This window comes from Varanus komodoensis, unplaced genomic scaffold (genome assembly GCF_004798865.1).
Source record: "Varanus komodoensis strain SLA01 unplaced genomic scaffold, ASM479886v1 scaffold27, whole genome shotgun sequence".
Lineage (NCBI taxonomy): Eukaryota > Metazoa > Chordata > Lepidosauria > Squamata > Varanidae > Varanus > Varanus komodoensis.
Genome location: NW_025335701.1, coordinates 12,489,299 through 12,503,742, shown reverse-complemented (window position 1 = coordinate 12,503,742; position 14,444 = coordinate 12,489,299). Strand labels below are relative to the sequence as shown.

Sequence of the window (14,444 nt, the reverse complement as noted above, 5' to 3'; positions counted from 1 at the left end):
CCCCTGCAGGAAGCCGGGTTGGGGAAGGCTGCTCCAGGAAGTGCTGCTGCGCCGACTCCACTGCCCTGCGAATATGAAATGCTTCTTTCTGTTTGACTCACGTAGGTCTGATTTCTGACTTTTTTCACCTTCAGAGAAGAAGAACTCTGGAGTGGAGACAGAAGGGAAGAAGAGGCGCGTCAGCCGAGCAACATGTCCGTATTACTCCTATGAGCAAATGCAGTTTCTTCGGGATGAGGTTCTGGCCCAGGTGAAGGATATAGAGCAGCTGGTGACAGTGGCGAAAGAAATGAAGGCTTGCCCCTATTACGGAAGCCGGCACGCGATCCCCGCTGCTCAGGTGTGTGGCTGGTGCTCCAGTGTTAGGGACATGGCCCTTGAGCATGGAATGCAAGCCGCTTGGTGTTTGTTCTGTGTAGCTGTGAATTCTTCTGCTGAGCAAGACACACAGAAATCATGGTACCCCTTTCCCAGAAACTGGGGAGAAAGGGGGTTTAAAGCTGACTGTCTGCACTTGGGCTGCATGTTTTAAGCATTAGAATTACCTGATTAGAATTACCCATTTCTATTGGGTAAGGATCAGGTTGTCTTTAGGGGCAGGGATGTTGTATATCCACTTATTTGTTAAAAGATGAAGATTGATGAACTTAAATTGTTTGCATGGCCCTGGGACACATGTAGTGGTGCTGACCGTTTATAGTTCCCTGTCTCCCTAAGGGAAGGCTTTCCTAGCTCCCTACTTCATCTTTCTTTTCACATATGAATCATACCGCAAGCACTCTGGGTTTGCCACTGCTGGCACACTCAGCAGGAGTGGAACCCATTCTTGACAGCAAGGCAGGCCTGTGCTACATGCACATTTGCACGCCCATTTTCCCCACTTCGTGCACACCTGAAAAGAAGAACCATTCGCAAATCAAGCTGTAATGTGTAATCCCCTTTTGTCCTGCAAATCTGCTCTGCAGCCGCTAACACGAGACCAAGAAACCTCCCCTGTAGTGAAAGCCTCTGTTTTGCATCCCACAGCTGGTGGTGCTCCCTTACCAAATGCTTCTGCATGAAGCCACCAGAATCGCCTCTGGGATCAAGCTGAAGGATCAGGTGGTGATCATTGATGAAGCCCACAATCTGATTGATACCATCACCGGCATCTACAGTGCCCAGGTTAGCGGGTCTCAGGTAAGTTATGCTTGGCGGCCTTTGCTTTGGTCTCTGCTTTTTTGGTTCTGCGTGGTATTTTAGCACATGGACTCAAGTGCCAGCATTGTAATGGAGGAAGGGCTTGTCCGGCGCATCATCTGCTGCGCTGGAGGCAGCTTGCTTCTGCGCACCAGGTACTTGAGAACGCAAGCAGGAAGGTGGAATGGTGTCTGTGGCCTCCTCACGGGCTCATTAGTGCCTGGCTGGCCACTGTGGGGAACAAGATGCTGCACTACAGATGTCTGGCCCAGCAAAGCTCTTCTAACATTCTTAAATCTTACTTCCATTTTAGCTCTGCTGTGCCCATTCCCAGCTGTTGCAATACATGGAGCGGTACAGGTGAGGGCATTTATAGGTTGGGGTCCGCTTTGCCGGCAAACCCTAGTTTGCCATGTTTGGGCACAGTGCAAGCTCGGGTTTATTGTGTACCAGGCTGGGAAGCTTCTGCTTTCCGTTCCTTCTGTGTGTAGGAAGGTGGGGAGGAGCACCCCAGTCTGGAGGCTGCTTGTCTGGATAAGTCCAAACCATGGTTTACCGTTGGATCAAAATGTGGTTGGTGTCTTCATGTCTCGGCAAGGTTGGAATTGGAAGCCTCCTGGCTCACCATCTTAGTCGAAATATTAATAGCAGGAAGTCGATGAGTTACTGGTAATAAGTCTGATTGGCCTCTCCCCCAGCAAAGCTAGTAGGATACCTGGAATATCTAGCTAGAGTTGTATTTTAATCTACCTACCTATCTATAAATGTTTATAAATAAAATATAAATATGTATATAAAATGTATATATAAAATGCAAGTTAGAAATTTTATTTTACATAAAACATAGATCTTTTAATATTTATTAACATAGAGATGCACTTAAGAGAATATTTGCTTCATGCCCAGCAGCATAACTTTTTCTGCACGTGCCCTAGAAGCTCTTTCCCAGAGCACGACTTAACTGTGTTCTACCAGGAAGGCAGTTTGTGTTTGTCTGATTGATGGCCTGATCCTCTGTCACAGGAATCGCCTGAAAGCAAAGAATCTGATGTACATTAAACAGATTCTGTTTTTGTTGGAGAGGTTTGTGGCTGTTCTTGGAGGTAAGAAGTGTGCTTCATTCTCTTAAATTCCACTTGGTAGCAAACTGGTTCTGGCCATTTTCATTTTCAGCACTGCTGCTTTTCCCCAGTGGAGTCTTGCATACCTGAAGCGTGGCTCTCCATCACATCATGCGTTGCGGTACATGGTCATTATAAGGGCAGCAGGCGCGGTCGTCATTCTGCTTGCCTCTGCAGTACCGTCTGTGCAATAACAGAGCAATGGATTCCAGAAAGAGGGAACAGAAACTGAATGGATTCAACGCAGGGTACTGCCCTGTTCCTCCCCTTCCTCCAGCCCATTTCCCTTGTGTCTAGCGCCATCCTCAGTCCTTCCTAAGAAGAGAGGGTTAAGGGAAAACACACAGCAGATGGAGGACCAAGCTTTGCTATTAAGCATGGATGACAATGGGATTCCTGTTTCCCCTGCTACGCATATTTATCTGCAGCTGAATCCTTCTGCCTTGGATAGAACCCTTATAATTGCTTTACTTTCCAGTATTTACTGAACTTGCTGTCAGCCTAATGTAATCCACTTCCAAAATTCTTGTCAAAAACTATGTTAATATGCACAAATGCAATAAGCATTTCAATTTGAAGCAACCTAGAAGATGTTTAGTGGAGGTACAACCTTGGGTATACAATGTCGAGAAAGAACTTTTCCCTCGCAGGAGGGGCTGGAGGAAAGCCTGTGTCCAGTAGCGGGAAGGGCGGCCCCTCGCTTGGGCACCTGCTGGCTGGCTGGACATCTGCAGACACCTTCCTCAACCTGGCAGCTGCCAGATACTTTGGACTGCAACCCCCAGCATTCCTGACCATCGCCCATCCTGGCTGGGATTGATGGGCATTGAAGTCTAAAACTTCTGCAAGGTACCAGGTTGGGAAAGGCTGGTTTATATCATAAGCCCAAGTCTGATGACCCAGAGGTGAGCCCCATGGTTGTAGGGACATAAAGTCTAGAAAGTATATATCAGATTGCAAGTTATTACTATTACATGGTTATGGTTAATTTCATTTCTATACTGTCTGAAACTCTGTGGGCAATTTACAACAAAGTATAAAAACAATGAAATGCAATGGATGTAAACATTAGGAAGAATTAAAAATTTATTTAAAGTAGCATTGAAAACATTAAAAGACAATAAAAAGACCCAGCCTAGAACAAAAAGAAAGGCTGATTGTGTCAGGCCCCTAAATGACCAGGGGTGGTCTTGAATGGTCTCCACAAAGAGGGCTGCCTTAACCTGGCACTGAAAAAAATGGCAAATTTGTCGCCAGGTAACCCACAGCAGGGAGGTTGTTCCAAAGATGGGGGCCACTGCAGAAAAGGCCCTCTCTCTAGTTGCCACCCTCTGAGCCTCTTGAGGGATTCGCACCCGAAGGAAGGCCCCAGAGGTTGAGCGTGGTGCCTGGGTAAGTCAGGGCTGGGGGAGGTGCTCCGACAGGTATTGCAGTTCCAAAGTCTGTAGGGCTTTATAGGTTAAGAGCAGTACCTGAACCGTCTTCAAGGGCAGCCTCATGTAGAGTGTCTTGCAGTAATGCCGTGAAGTTTGCTGTTTGTCTTCATAGTTTCAAAATGTGCCTTGATTCAGCACAGCTCCTTCGTTAATGATTTCCAGCACTCCTCTTCTGTGTTTCCTACAGGAAACGTCAACCAAAACCCAAATACACAGAATGTTCCACAAATGGGTAGGTTGTGTGTGTGACTCCCTCCAGTGTGTGAAAGGACAGCATTTCATTGGTAGGCTGAAGAGGGAGGGCCTGCAGCACCTGCTTTGCAAACAGAAAATGCCAGGTTTGGTCCCAGGCATCTCCAGGTGGAGCAGGTGGAACTCTTGCCTGAAGCCCTGCGGAGCTGAACTGCCTCTGCCAGTCACAGTCCCAGGCGAGATTGGCCAGGAGTCTGGCTCAGTGCAAGACACCTTTTTATGACCCTAGCATGGGAGTGAGGAAGAAGCACCTGGAGAGTGACAATCAGCATGTTGCTTCCTCTCTCTTTCCAAGGGGTGCAGCTGAAATCCATCAATGACTTCCTGTTCCAGTGCCAGATTGACAACATCAACCTCTTCAAGGTAAGGGATTGAGGGGCTTGGGTCGAAGTGCAGAATTGTGCTGGCAGGCTTTGTGTGGAGCTGAAGACACCTGCCCCGATCAGGGGTTGTGGTGCAGGCTGCAACCTGGAGGACAGGCTGGAGTGTGGACAGAGAAGAGCGGCCAGGAGGGTGAGGAGGCTGCAAAGGGGAACGGGGGGACAGCTGAAAGAGCCGGGATGCTGATCCTGGGGGAAAGAGCGCGATTAAGGGGAGACCTGGCAGCAGTCTTTGAATATCTGCATGGCTTTCATGCATACAATGAGGCAGGCTCATTCCCTGTAGCTCCAGTGGGCAGGACTAAAACCAGTCGAGCTGGGGCAGGGGTCAAGGGTAGGCCTTTTCGGGCCTTTTCGGGCACTTGCCCCAGTAGCAGTCCATTTATGAGACCCTGGAATTGTTCCTCCACTTCAGCAGTGCAGCCTGCTTGCTCATTTGCACCCTTGTCCAGGCAGTGGTGGCGGAAGGTGGAGAGCAGGAGAGGCTGTGACCTGCCTGCTCGCCGCCTCTCTGCCTCTCAGGTGGTAGCAAGGATGAGAAACAGGGTGACGGCGATGGCAGTGAGAAGGTGGACTCTGAGTGAGGGGCCCATGGAGGGCACCCTGCCCAAGGGCCCTCCGAGATGTGGAACTGACACCGCCATGCAGCAAAGCAAGTTGGCTGAGCAGAGAGAAAAGCATCTGAATCATGAGAGCGGCCTGTGATGACTCCTATAAAGTCCTAGGAACTGCCACTGTATTTCCAAGCTATGAACAATTTGTTGGGAATGATGGGGGTTGTAGTCCAACACAGCTGGAGCGGGTAGGCTGGGGAAGGGTGTCTTCAAGGTAAGGAACATCCATGGAATAGGGTAAGGAATCCTTGGAAGGCTTCTACTTACCTCCTAAAATTGCAGCCCTAAGGTTAAAATCACGGATGAGATGCTAAAACTGTTGAGTGTTGGGTTTGTTAAGAATCTTTGGTTGTGTGTTCTTTCTCCCTCCAACAGGTTCAGCGTTATTGTGAGAAAAGCCTCATTGGCAGGAAGGTATTGTTCCAAGATTTCATTTTGTTTTTTACATTTCTTGACCATCTGATAGGTAAAGCTCTCTGAGCAGTTTACATAAAGTACATAAATTAAAAACCTTAAAAATGCAGTATAATAGATGGCATAAAACCCCTTATAATAGATGGCATAAAATCCCTTACATGGAGACATAGAAACAGAGAGAGAGAGTGTGTGTGTGTGTGTGCGCGCGCACATACGCACGCACAACAATAAGGAAAATCTGATTAAAACTCTGTCCTATGCTGCCAAATGTCTGAGAACAGAGGAAAATTCTGTAAGGCAAGATGCAAGGAAGTTGCTTCTTCAAGGAGGCAGGAAGGTAGCGATGAAACACTGACTTCCTGCTCTGTGTTTGCATGGATTCCATCTTTCCACAGGTTGCCAAATATTTTCACTGTATTCTCAAGCTCATCTCTTGTAGTTCGCCAGGTTGGATTTTTTTGTGTTGTTTTATGTTCTTGAAATGGAAAATTTGCTATGATCAAGGTGCTGAATCCTGCTGCTTCACCTGACAATCACCAAATATATGCATAGCTTTATTTATTTATTGTTTTATATATTGTTCTGTAGTAGACACTCTCATGCTTTGGGTGCATACAATTTGAGGGCTGCCCTTGAAGGGCTACCTGATCCTATTTTTAGGGTTAAATTACTATGTTGGGGGTAGGATATTTTCTTGAAAACTAATAATACCAATACTGTTGTTAAAAATTCTGTTTCTTGCCTTTTGTTGCCTGATCTGCTGTTTTAATATCATGTATGTCTTGGTTAGAACCTCTATCTCCTTTCTAGAATAATTCTGACCAATTAGAATACATTAAGTATATGAAAATGTCATGGTGCTGTGTAACCAATCCCTTTTGACTGTATGTGGATATTGCCAAGGGCAAGTCAACTGAATGAGAAGGAAGGCAGTGCTTCATGGACTAATATGAGGAATATGATGCCATTACTAAAGGCAAAAGTCAATTTAGGGGAATGTTTCCTGGGCAGATGAACAATTTTATTCCCTTGCTCAGCAATTAAAAGTCTAATTTACTGAGCAAGTGCTTACCTTTTATGCCTTAGCTGTGGATCCTAAATATGTTTAGAGCGAGTAAAGGCCTACAACTCTCTGCATGCTGGACTGGCTAGCTGGGCATGCTCGGAAATGAAGGACTTTCTCCTACGAGGATGGCATGTTATGACCAGTTGTATTGTTTTAATCATGTTGTGAGCTGCCCAGAGAGCTGATAGCTAATGAGGTGGCATACAAGTTAAAATGAATGAAGGAATTAATGTCTTCTCCTAGGATGTGTTCCACCCTCTGTTTTTGCTATAGAGGACTGACGGTTGAAAGCTGTCTGGCTGCGTAAATATCGCAATTGCAGAAGAATGCAGTTTGACTTTGAGTGAAGTTGTTTTCTGCCATGGGAAATCATGTGGATTTCCCAGGAAGGATCCATGAGCAGAGATTTGGTTTATGGGCAGTGTCTAATACTGCTTCTGGTCTCTTTACTTTTGGCAGCTGTTTGGATTTGTGGAGCGATATGGTGCATCGGGGGCTTTGAAAACAAGGAAAGAAGACACGAAAATGGCTGGCTTGCAGAATTTCCTGCAAATCTTGAGCAAGAGGCAAGGGAAGGAGGGTGAGTGTGTCTGTGAACTGGTCTTTATGGAGAGTTTCAAGGTGGAAGGAGATGGGCTGCAAGAGTCAATAATAAATAAAATAAAATAGATAAAATGGATGGTAATTGCCCAAACAGTGACTTTTCAGTAGGGTACTTTTGTGTGCAGCCACTTTATTGGCTGTACCGAGGGAGAAACTGGACCCTGGCTGAAAGAATCTATTTCTTTCTCCTTCCCCATTCGTTCTGCATTGTATGGTGTATCTTTTTGTATCATAAGTCTGTGGGCAAGAATGGTCTTGTTTTATGGATTAAATGTAAGCTGTTCCAGGAGGTTTGTTGGATCAGGGTGAATGTATTATATTCCTGCTGGCTAAAGTGTTGTTTACTGTACTTTCTCTTGAAGAATCACTTAATAAAGAACACAACTTGATTTTTCTACCTAAAAGAATTGTTTTGATGTAGTTGTGAGCATTTTTTTAACATGCAAGGCTTAAATCACCACTTTTCCCTTTAAATTGTTCTGCAATTTAAATGAAAGTTACATGGATGAGAACGTAGATTCAGTTTTGCTTCTATGTTCTGTGACCTAATAAGAACTTTTGAACATGGCATGAAGGGAAATGGTCTTCTGAACTTGCTCCCTTCTTGGAGCTGCAGCCCCAGAGAGTGTTCAGCAGCTGAAGTTCTCCAGCTCAGTTGTCTTTTGGTCCACAGGCAGTCCACAGAGTTCCCCTGAAGTTGCTGAAGATGACCAGCCCAGGATGGCATCTCCTCTGATGCAGATTGAGGGGTTCTTAGCTGCGCTTACAAATGCAAACCAAGATGGAAGGGTCATCTTCACCAGGCAAGGTACCGTGTGCAATTGTGGTGGGATGCACAATTACATACTGTTGGATCCCTCTCTGCTACTACTGCTAATGGGGTAGCCCCTCCTTAAGATCCCCAGAGACGCCTCTTCTAGCTACCCCTGCCAAGTCAGGCAGGGCAGGCAGCTACTGAAGGGAGGGCCTCTGCAGTGGTGGCTCCTTGGTTCAGGGAATGCCCTCCCCAGAGAAGCTCACTCGGTGCCTACATTGTAGTTGTTTGGGTGACAGATGAAGAACTTCTTATTCTCCTGGGGGTTTTAGTTCAATTTTTAGTCATTTAAATCTGTTACGGTATTTTTAGATCCTTAAATCCTTTAGATCCTTGGGTTTGATTTTGATCTCATCCTATAGTGGTAAATTTCTGAAAGTGTTAAGTTGTACCTCATGGGGTTAATTGTTGTGAACCACCCTTGGGCTACTGGATGACATAGAAAATTAATAAATAATTGTTCAGATGAGGGGGTTCTCCAGGAGTCGAAGGGTGAAAGGCCATTCTTATTTTAGTGGCTGATGCCTTTTGTTTTAAAAAGCAGCATGGACAGAAATTATTCACTTACAACACGTGTAGTTGCTGCAAAGACGCTCTAATGCCGCCTTTCCCAGTCGGGTGCTCTTCACATGTGTTGGAGCACAATTCCTATCGACTCACACTCAGTATGGCCACTGGCCATTCTGGCTGGGGATGGTGCAAGTAGCAGTTTGGTGCAGCCGCAGGTTGGGGAGCCCTGCCTTAAAGCAGTGAAGTGACATGACACGTGCCAGCCAATGCGAGCAGGCAGTGCTTGTGCCATTGATTCATTTGGCATCTCAGTTCCCGAGACATTTTCCCCTCGTTTAGCTCAAAGTGTGCTGCCCACCCTCAGAACTGGTGCGATTGGAATCAGCAGCAAGATGGCGGGGAAGTGTTCTTGTAATGCAGGCAGTGATCAAACTGTCTGTTGGTGCTCTTGAAGTGTTACATTGCCATTTATCCCTTTTCCAGGCACTTTGGCTCAAAGCAGCCTCAAGTTTCTTCTGCTGAATCCGGCGGTGTACTTTGCCAAGGTGCTCCAGGAGTGTCGGGCTGTGATCATTGCAGGGGGCACCATGCATCCGGTGAGGGCTTCTGGATATTCCTAAGCATCATGTAGTCCATGTGGCAATTGCTTGCTTGCTGATTCATTTATTTGAATGTCTCATTCATCTCACTTTTTTCTCTGAGGAGCCCAAGGTGGTACACATGGTCTTCCTCCTCCAAATTTTATCCTTTTAACAACTCTGTGAGGTAGACTAGTCTGAGAGTAGGGATGTGTGTCACTGGAAACTTGTTCCATTTGAGTTTGAGGGACTTTGAACACATTTCCAACCTGATGGCAGGCTGAGTGGGAGGAGCAAGATTAGGCTGCTGTGAAATTGCTCAAAATATGCACAAATTTGGAGCTGGTAGTGTAATTTCTGCAAATTGTGTAAATATGTGCAAATTATTCATATTGGAGCTGAATTATTGTATCATTTAACATGAGAAGGATGGAAGCATCTTCCTCAGGCTGGGTATATGCAAACTCCACCTTGACTCCCTTGAATTTTTTGACAGTTAATTCCAGATTTGTGCAGAATCCTGGCCTCTGCTCTACAATTTGTGCAAATTTTGAGAAATCTGTTGGACTCCAACTCCCATAAGCCCCAGCATGAACAATGGGCAGGGAAAATGGGAGTTATACAGAGTTCAGACAGCAGCATAACCCATGTTCAAAAGTTTAGTGTTCTTGTTGAATCATTGTTGAAACATGGTTTCTTGTGCTGTCTGAATCCTGCCAAAGATAACTAACCACAGTGAACAAGCCACAATGTACAACTCAAGAACAAACCATGGACTCTTTTCATGGGTTGTTTGTGACTAACAAGCCATGGTGATACCAATGTCTCAATAACTGAGGTTTCCGTAAAAAGCCAAGAGTTGTCTAAACTGAGTCACACACAGACCTGTCTAGCTCAGTATTACTGACACGGGCCGGCAGGGGATCTGCCAGGTTTCAGGTGGGATTTTTCCTACCTTATGTGGAGCTGCCAGGGATTGGCCCTGGGAGCTCCTGCACACAAAGCAGGCACTCTTTGGTCCACCACTGTATCAAAGCTCAGCCACCATAGTTCAGCTGCACCAGGGGGCTGTCGCTGCCCCAGCCTCACTGCCCTAAGCAAATCCTAGGAAGGGAGGCAACCTGCTTTGCAGCTGATGCTCCTTAAAGCCAAAAGCGAGACTGGGTGAAGAGAAGCCGTTGGCCCTAAAACAAGAACTGTGCTGAGGTAGGACCACATGATGGCGCCACTGCTCTTTATTTAGTGGCATCAGTGGTGGTGGGGGGGTCAAGGTGGAGTTGCGCCATCTGGAACAGCCAGTTCCACGGAACGCAAAGAGCTGTGTTGCATTTCTGACATTGGCAAAGGAGCAACTTGCGCTGGGCTTGGGTTGCTTCTGCTGCCACTTAGCAATTCCATCAGTGTCATTGCTGGGCGCCCCGTCTTGGTCTTCCACGTGTGCTGTGTGGGGTCCATGGCATGCTGCTGTCGGGATTCATCTGCACAGCCATGTGGAATGGCTTGGCTTTCCCCAGTTAGCGGACTCTGGTGCTGTAATGGTAGGAGAGACAGCTGTGCTGTTGTGAGTCTCACCAGAATGGGTGAGCTTTGCATGTCAGGGCTCTTTGCTAAGGCCTGGGAAGTTCTTGAGCTCCCTGCTTGGTTGCCTTTCCCCATCACCCTCTCTTCTTTGCTGTGGTTTGTGCTTTGATCAATAATGCCTCCCCACAATCAGTCAGGGTGTGGGAGTATACAGTCATTTACTTATCTCCCTCCTCCTCACACCTGTGCAATGTGGTTCATGCCCTTGTTGCCATCTTTCAGCTGAGAGTGTGGGAACTCTGAGGGGTGAAGTCCAGAACCACATTTTCAATTGTTCACAGACCATGTGGTTTTCCTTACATTAGCCCAACCTTCTCCAACTGGTTTTGGTCTGCAGTTCCTGGAAGCCCCACTGGCCCAGGGTTGAAGACCAGCAGATCTAGAGGTCACGAGGCCCAGGGAAGGCGGCACTGTATGTCAGCTCTTGTCCATCTTCGGTGTGCAATTCCCTCTTTTCTCACCTTTGCTGCCTTCCCGTTGCATGGCTTGTGTTTGTTTGCTGCAGTTCTGCATGGAAGCCAGAAATTATGGTATTGGCTGTTGGAAGTCTTCGCTTTAAAAATATACATCTATAAATAAAAGTGTTTAGTTTATAAGGTTACCCAGATGTTGTTGACAGCATGTTAGCATCACTGAAACCCAGAGGCTTGCAGAAAAAAGTGTCTGGAGGGCAAGGTGTCATTGCCTTGTGTGGCTCCATATTCCTCTCTGTACGGATAAATTATGGAAATAGGAGATGGTGTGACGAGTTTTCATTCACACAGGCATTACTTGGAGGGGCCACGGCTCATCCTTCGCAGGCGACACGGTGTTTTGGTGGGAGGTCTGCAGTCTATGGGGTGGCATCTGATGGGGCTCTTCCAATGGGAGGAGCCACCATGGGTGGGGTGGCTTCCCCCGTTTCCCTCTCAGCCTTTACTCCATCACACCAGAGTGGATTTGTGGCCTGCAGGGGGAAGGAAGGGTGGAGACGGCCCGTCCTGTCATTCCCCATGTCCAGCTGCATGTGTGTTCGTTTCCAGTAGTGGAACATCGTTAACACCAGCGGGACGGCGTCCTTGGATGCCACCCCTTTGCTCAGGCTTTGCCTTTTTTTAAGCAAATGCTGAGAGCCAGTGCAGCTTGGTGGTTCAAATGCTGGGCTGGGATTCAGGAGATCCGGGTGCTAGTCCCTGCTTGGAGCTCACTGGGTGACTTTAGCCAGTCACAGACTCTCAGCCCAACCTGCCTCACAGGGCTGTTGTTGAAGAGGACTTGGGTCCTTGCAAGCAGAAGACAGTTATGGTACAAATGCAGGGAGCCTGGTGATGATCGGGGCACACCTAGTTTTGGTGGCAGCTATTTCTCAAACCCACCTGCCGTTGCTGTGCTGCAGGTGGCCGATTTCCGGGAACAGCTGCTCTTGTGTGCAGGTGTCGGCACAGACAGGATCGAGGAGTTCTCCTGTGGTGAGTTTGGCAGGGTGGAGGAGGAGGGTCTATTTCGCCCCACATCACGGCACTTGGGTGAGCTCTGTTTGCTGCGGCACTAGGTATGACGAAGCTTTTCCTGCTCCATTTCTCGCCGCCCAAATGCTGCAGCCAGCAGGGAGTCCTTTTACCTCTGGCTGCACTTCACATCAGAATGCTTGGCCGGCCTCAGCTGCCAAAGGCTGCTGTGTTGACATTCCATGGACCAGGGCTCCCCCTTCAAGGGAATTGCATTTTTCTGCAAACCAAGGTAGAAAACTTAATTACCTCTGCATTCCTCTGATTCTTTACTTCAGAGTGAGTTCAGCTCCGTGTTGTGCTCTAAAATCCAGAGGTCCTCCAGCCAGGGTCAAGTGACTGGGAACTTGGCGCAAAGCCAGTGACTCTGCTCCCCCCCCCCCACCAGCCAGTGCATGCAAATGCAGACCTACTTCTGTGTTGCTGCAAAGTTAATACCAAGTAATTACTGTTCTGTAATTTGGACAGAGTAGCACAAAGACCCCAGTCAAAGGCTTCAGCCTGATACTCTTATTTTACAGGCGAGAAACACAGAGGAGTGATTAGTACAGGATTAGACCTGGCAGAGACTTTTTTCTTGCAGTTTTTAAACAACTGGGAAAACCAGTCCGCTCAAACGGGAGGTTCCAATTTGCTTGTCTTGCCCCTGATTCAAAGAGTCATCATCGGCCTGCAGCTTCTTTCCCAGTTGCTAAAGCGTAAATCCTTGGGTGAATCTGTTCCCTTTCTCTTTGCTCGGCCATTGAAACCCGCTGCCTGGAGGTTTCGGCCAGCGTGGCTTTGCTTGTGAACGGCCTGAAGAAGGGCGGCTGGTCAGCTTCCCTGCCTCTCATTCCTTTCTTGTTATGTGTTGACAGGTCATGTGATTCCTCCAGAGAACATTTTACCCATTATCCTCTGCAGTGGCCCATCCAGTCAGCAGCTGGAATTCACCTATGAGAAAAGAGGGCTGCCTCAAATGGTCAGTATTTGCCCGTCACGTTGCCTTCGCAAGCAAATCGGCATCATGTTTCAAACTCAGTATGGGAGACAAAATCTGAATTTGGTTGGCGAGGACTGTAGCTTGTTGCCATGGACTGGCAGTGGTTCTGTATGGAGAGAATCAGGACTGTGGTTCAGAAAAGTTTTGTCGACTGTCTTTTGGCTTGCCTTCATCCTTTCTATTTGAAACCTGTGTCTGTTTGCATTGTTTTCTGGTGAAAACTGTAAGGATAGATAACTGCAAGGAGCAAAATGCCTCTTTGCATGGGGTTTGATCCAGGTTTAGGCATGCGGAAGTGGGCTGGCAGAGCTTGAGTTTCCCGATTCCTCCAGCCTCTGCAAAATGCTACCAGAGGACTGGGAGACCCTGCTGAGTGACCCAGGTGAGTGGTGCCAGAAGGGAGGTTCCTCCAAAATCGCATGGTGGCACCTTCTGTGAGCAGAGCCCTTCCCACAACAGGAGGCAGATCCTGGATCCAACTGAGTGGATCAAATATTACAGACTAAGTTGCTACGCTGGCTTTTCCCAGCACAGACAATGCAGTTTCTACAAATTCACCCCCATGAAAAGATGCACCCTTTTTCAGCCTTGGGAAAGGAGCTGCAGCTCCCACTGTCCCGGACTGTGGGCCGGGGATGCTGGCAGGTTGCCGTCCAACAGATTTGATTCCCTATGAGCTCTCCAAAAAGCTATGCAGCCTTTGGGCTGGAAGTATTTTGGCGCTCCTGCTCTGCAGGAAATAAGGATGACCACCTCCTTCCTCTACTGGCCCCAGCCTTTCCTGGGCCTGGCAGCCCCACCACAGCTGTGCCACTTGGATTTTAAGGCTCGGCTCCGTTCTTCTTGTTTATCTCCTCCACTGCCTCTCCCCCTCCTGCCGCATCTCATGCAAAGGCTCCACCTATGGGGCTGCCCCACAAGTCGTCCCAGTTGCTGCTCCCTCAGGAGAAAAGCCGCCCCAACCCACAGTCAGGGATAGTGGGCACTGCAGCTCCTTTTTCCTAGGCTGAGGGGATGTCCAGGAGGATGAAGCGCTTGGACATCCTGGCTCACGGGCATCATGAGGAAGTTGCATGTTGTGGGCTGGCGAAGAGGAGGCAACAGGAAGCCTGTGTTCTTTGGAGCTGAGGCTTTAGCTATGGCTGCAGTGCCTGAAGCACTGCGGTGGCCACGGTCTCTCTTTTCAGATGGACGAGACGGGACGGATTCTTTGCAACCTGTGCAACATTGTCCCTGGGGGAGTGGTGTGCTTCTTCCCCTCCTATGAATATGAGAAGCAGGTGTACATGCACTGGGAGAAAACAGGGCTGCTCACCCAACTGGCTGCGAAGAAGAAGGTAATTCCAAAGCCCAAGGCCCTTTGGTGCTTGTTGAGGGAAGCCAGCTGCTCCCAAATCTGCCAATTATTGGCTAATTACAACTCT

General features: G+C 47.9%; 1 protein-coding gene across 1 annotated transcript in view; it reads left to right on the top strand.

Moving 5' to 3' along the window:
- Positions 1 to 14,444, top strand: part of DDX11 (DEAD/H-box helicase 11) — a 33,606-nt gene that overhangs the window by 14,326 nt on the left and 4,836 nt on the right. The window contains exons 9-21 of the mRNA XM_044434154.1: positions 135 to 340; positions 1,027 to 1,179; positions 1,493 to 1,539; positions 2,203 to 2,282; positions 3,924 to 3,968; positions 4,284 to 4,351; positions 5,358 to 5,396; positions 6,925 to 7,045; positions 7,742 to 7,876; positions 8,876 to 8,988; positions 11,927 to 11,999; positions 12,896 to 12,999; positions 14,208 to 14,357. Of these exons, the coding sequence (XP_044290089.1) occupies positions 135 to 340; positions 1,027 to 1,179; positions 1,493 to 1,539; positions 2,203 to 2,282; positions 3,924 to 3,968; positions 4,284 to 4,351; positions 5,358 to 5,396; positions 6,925 to 7,045; positions 7,742 to 7,876; positions 8,876 to 8,988; positions 11,927 to 11,999; positions 12,896 to 12,999; positions 14,208 to 14,357 (1,334 nt within the window). The remainder of the gene's footprint in view (positions 1 to 134; positions 341 to 1,026; positions 1,180 to 1,492; positions 1,540 to 2,202; positions 2,283 to 3,923; positions 3,969 to 4,283; positions 4,352 to 5,357; positions 5,397 to 6,924; positions 7,046 to 7,741; positions 7,877 to 8,875; positions 8,989 to 11,926; positions 12,000 to 12,895; positions 13,000 to 14,207; positions 14,358 to 14,444) is intronic.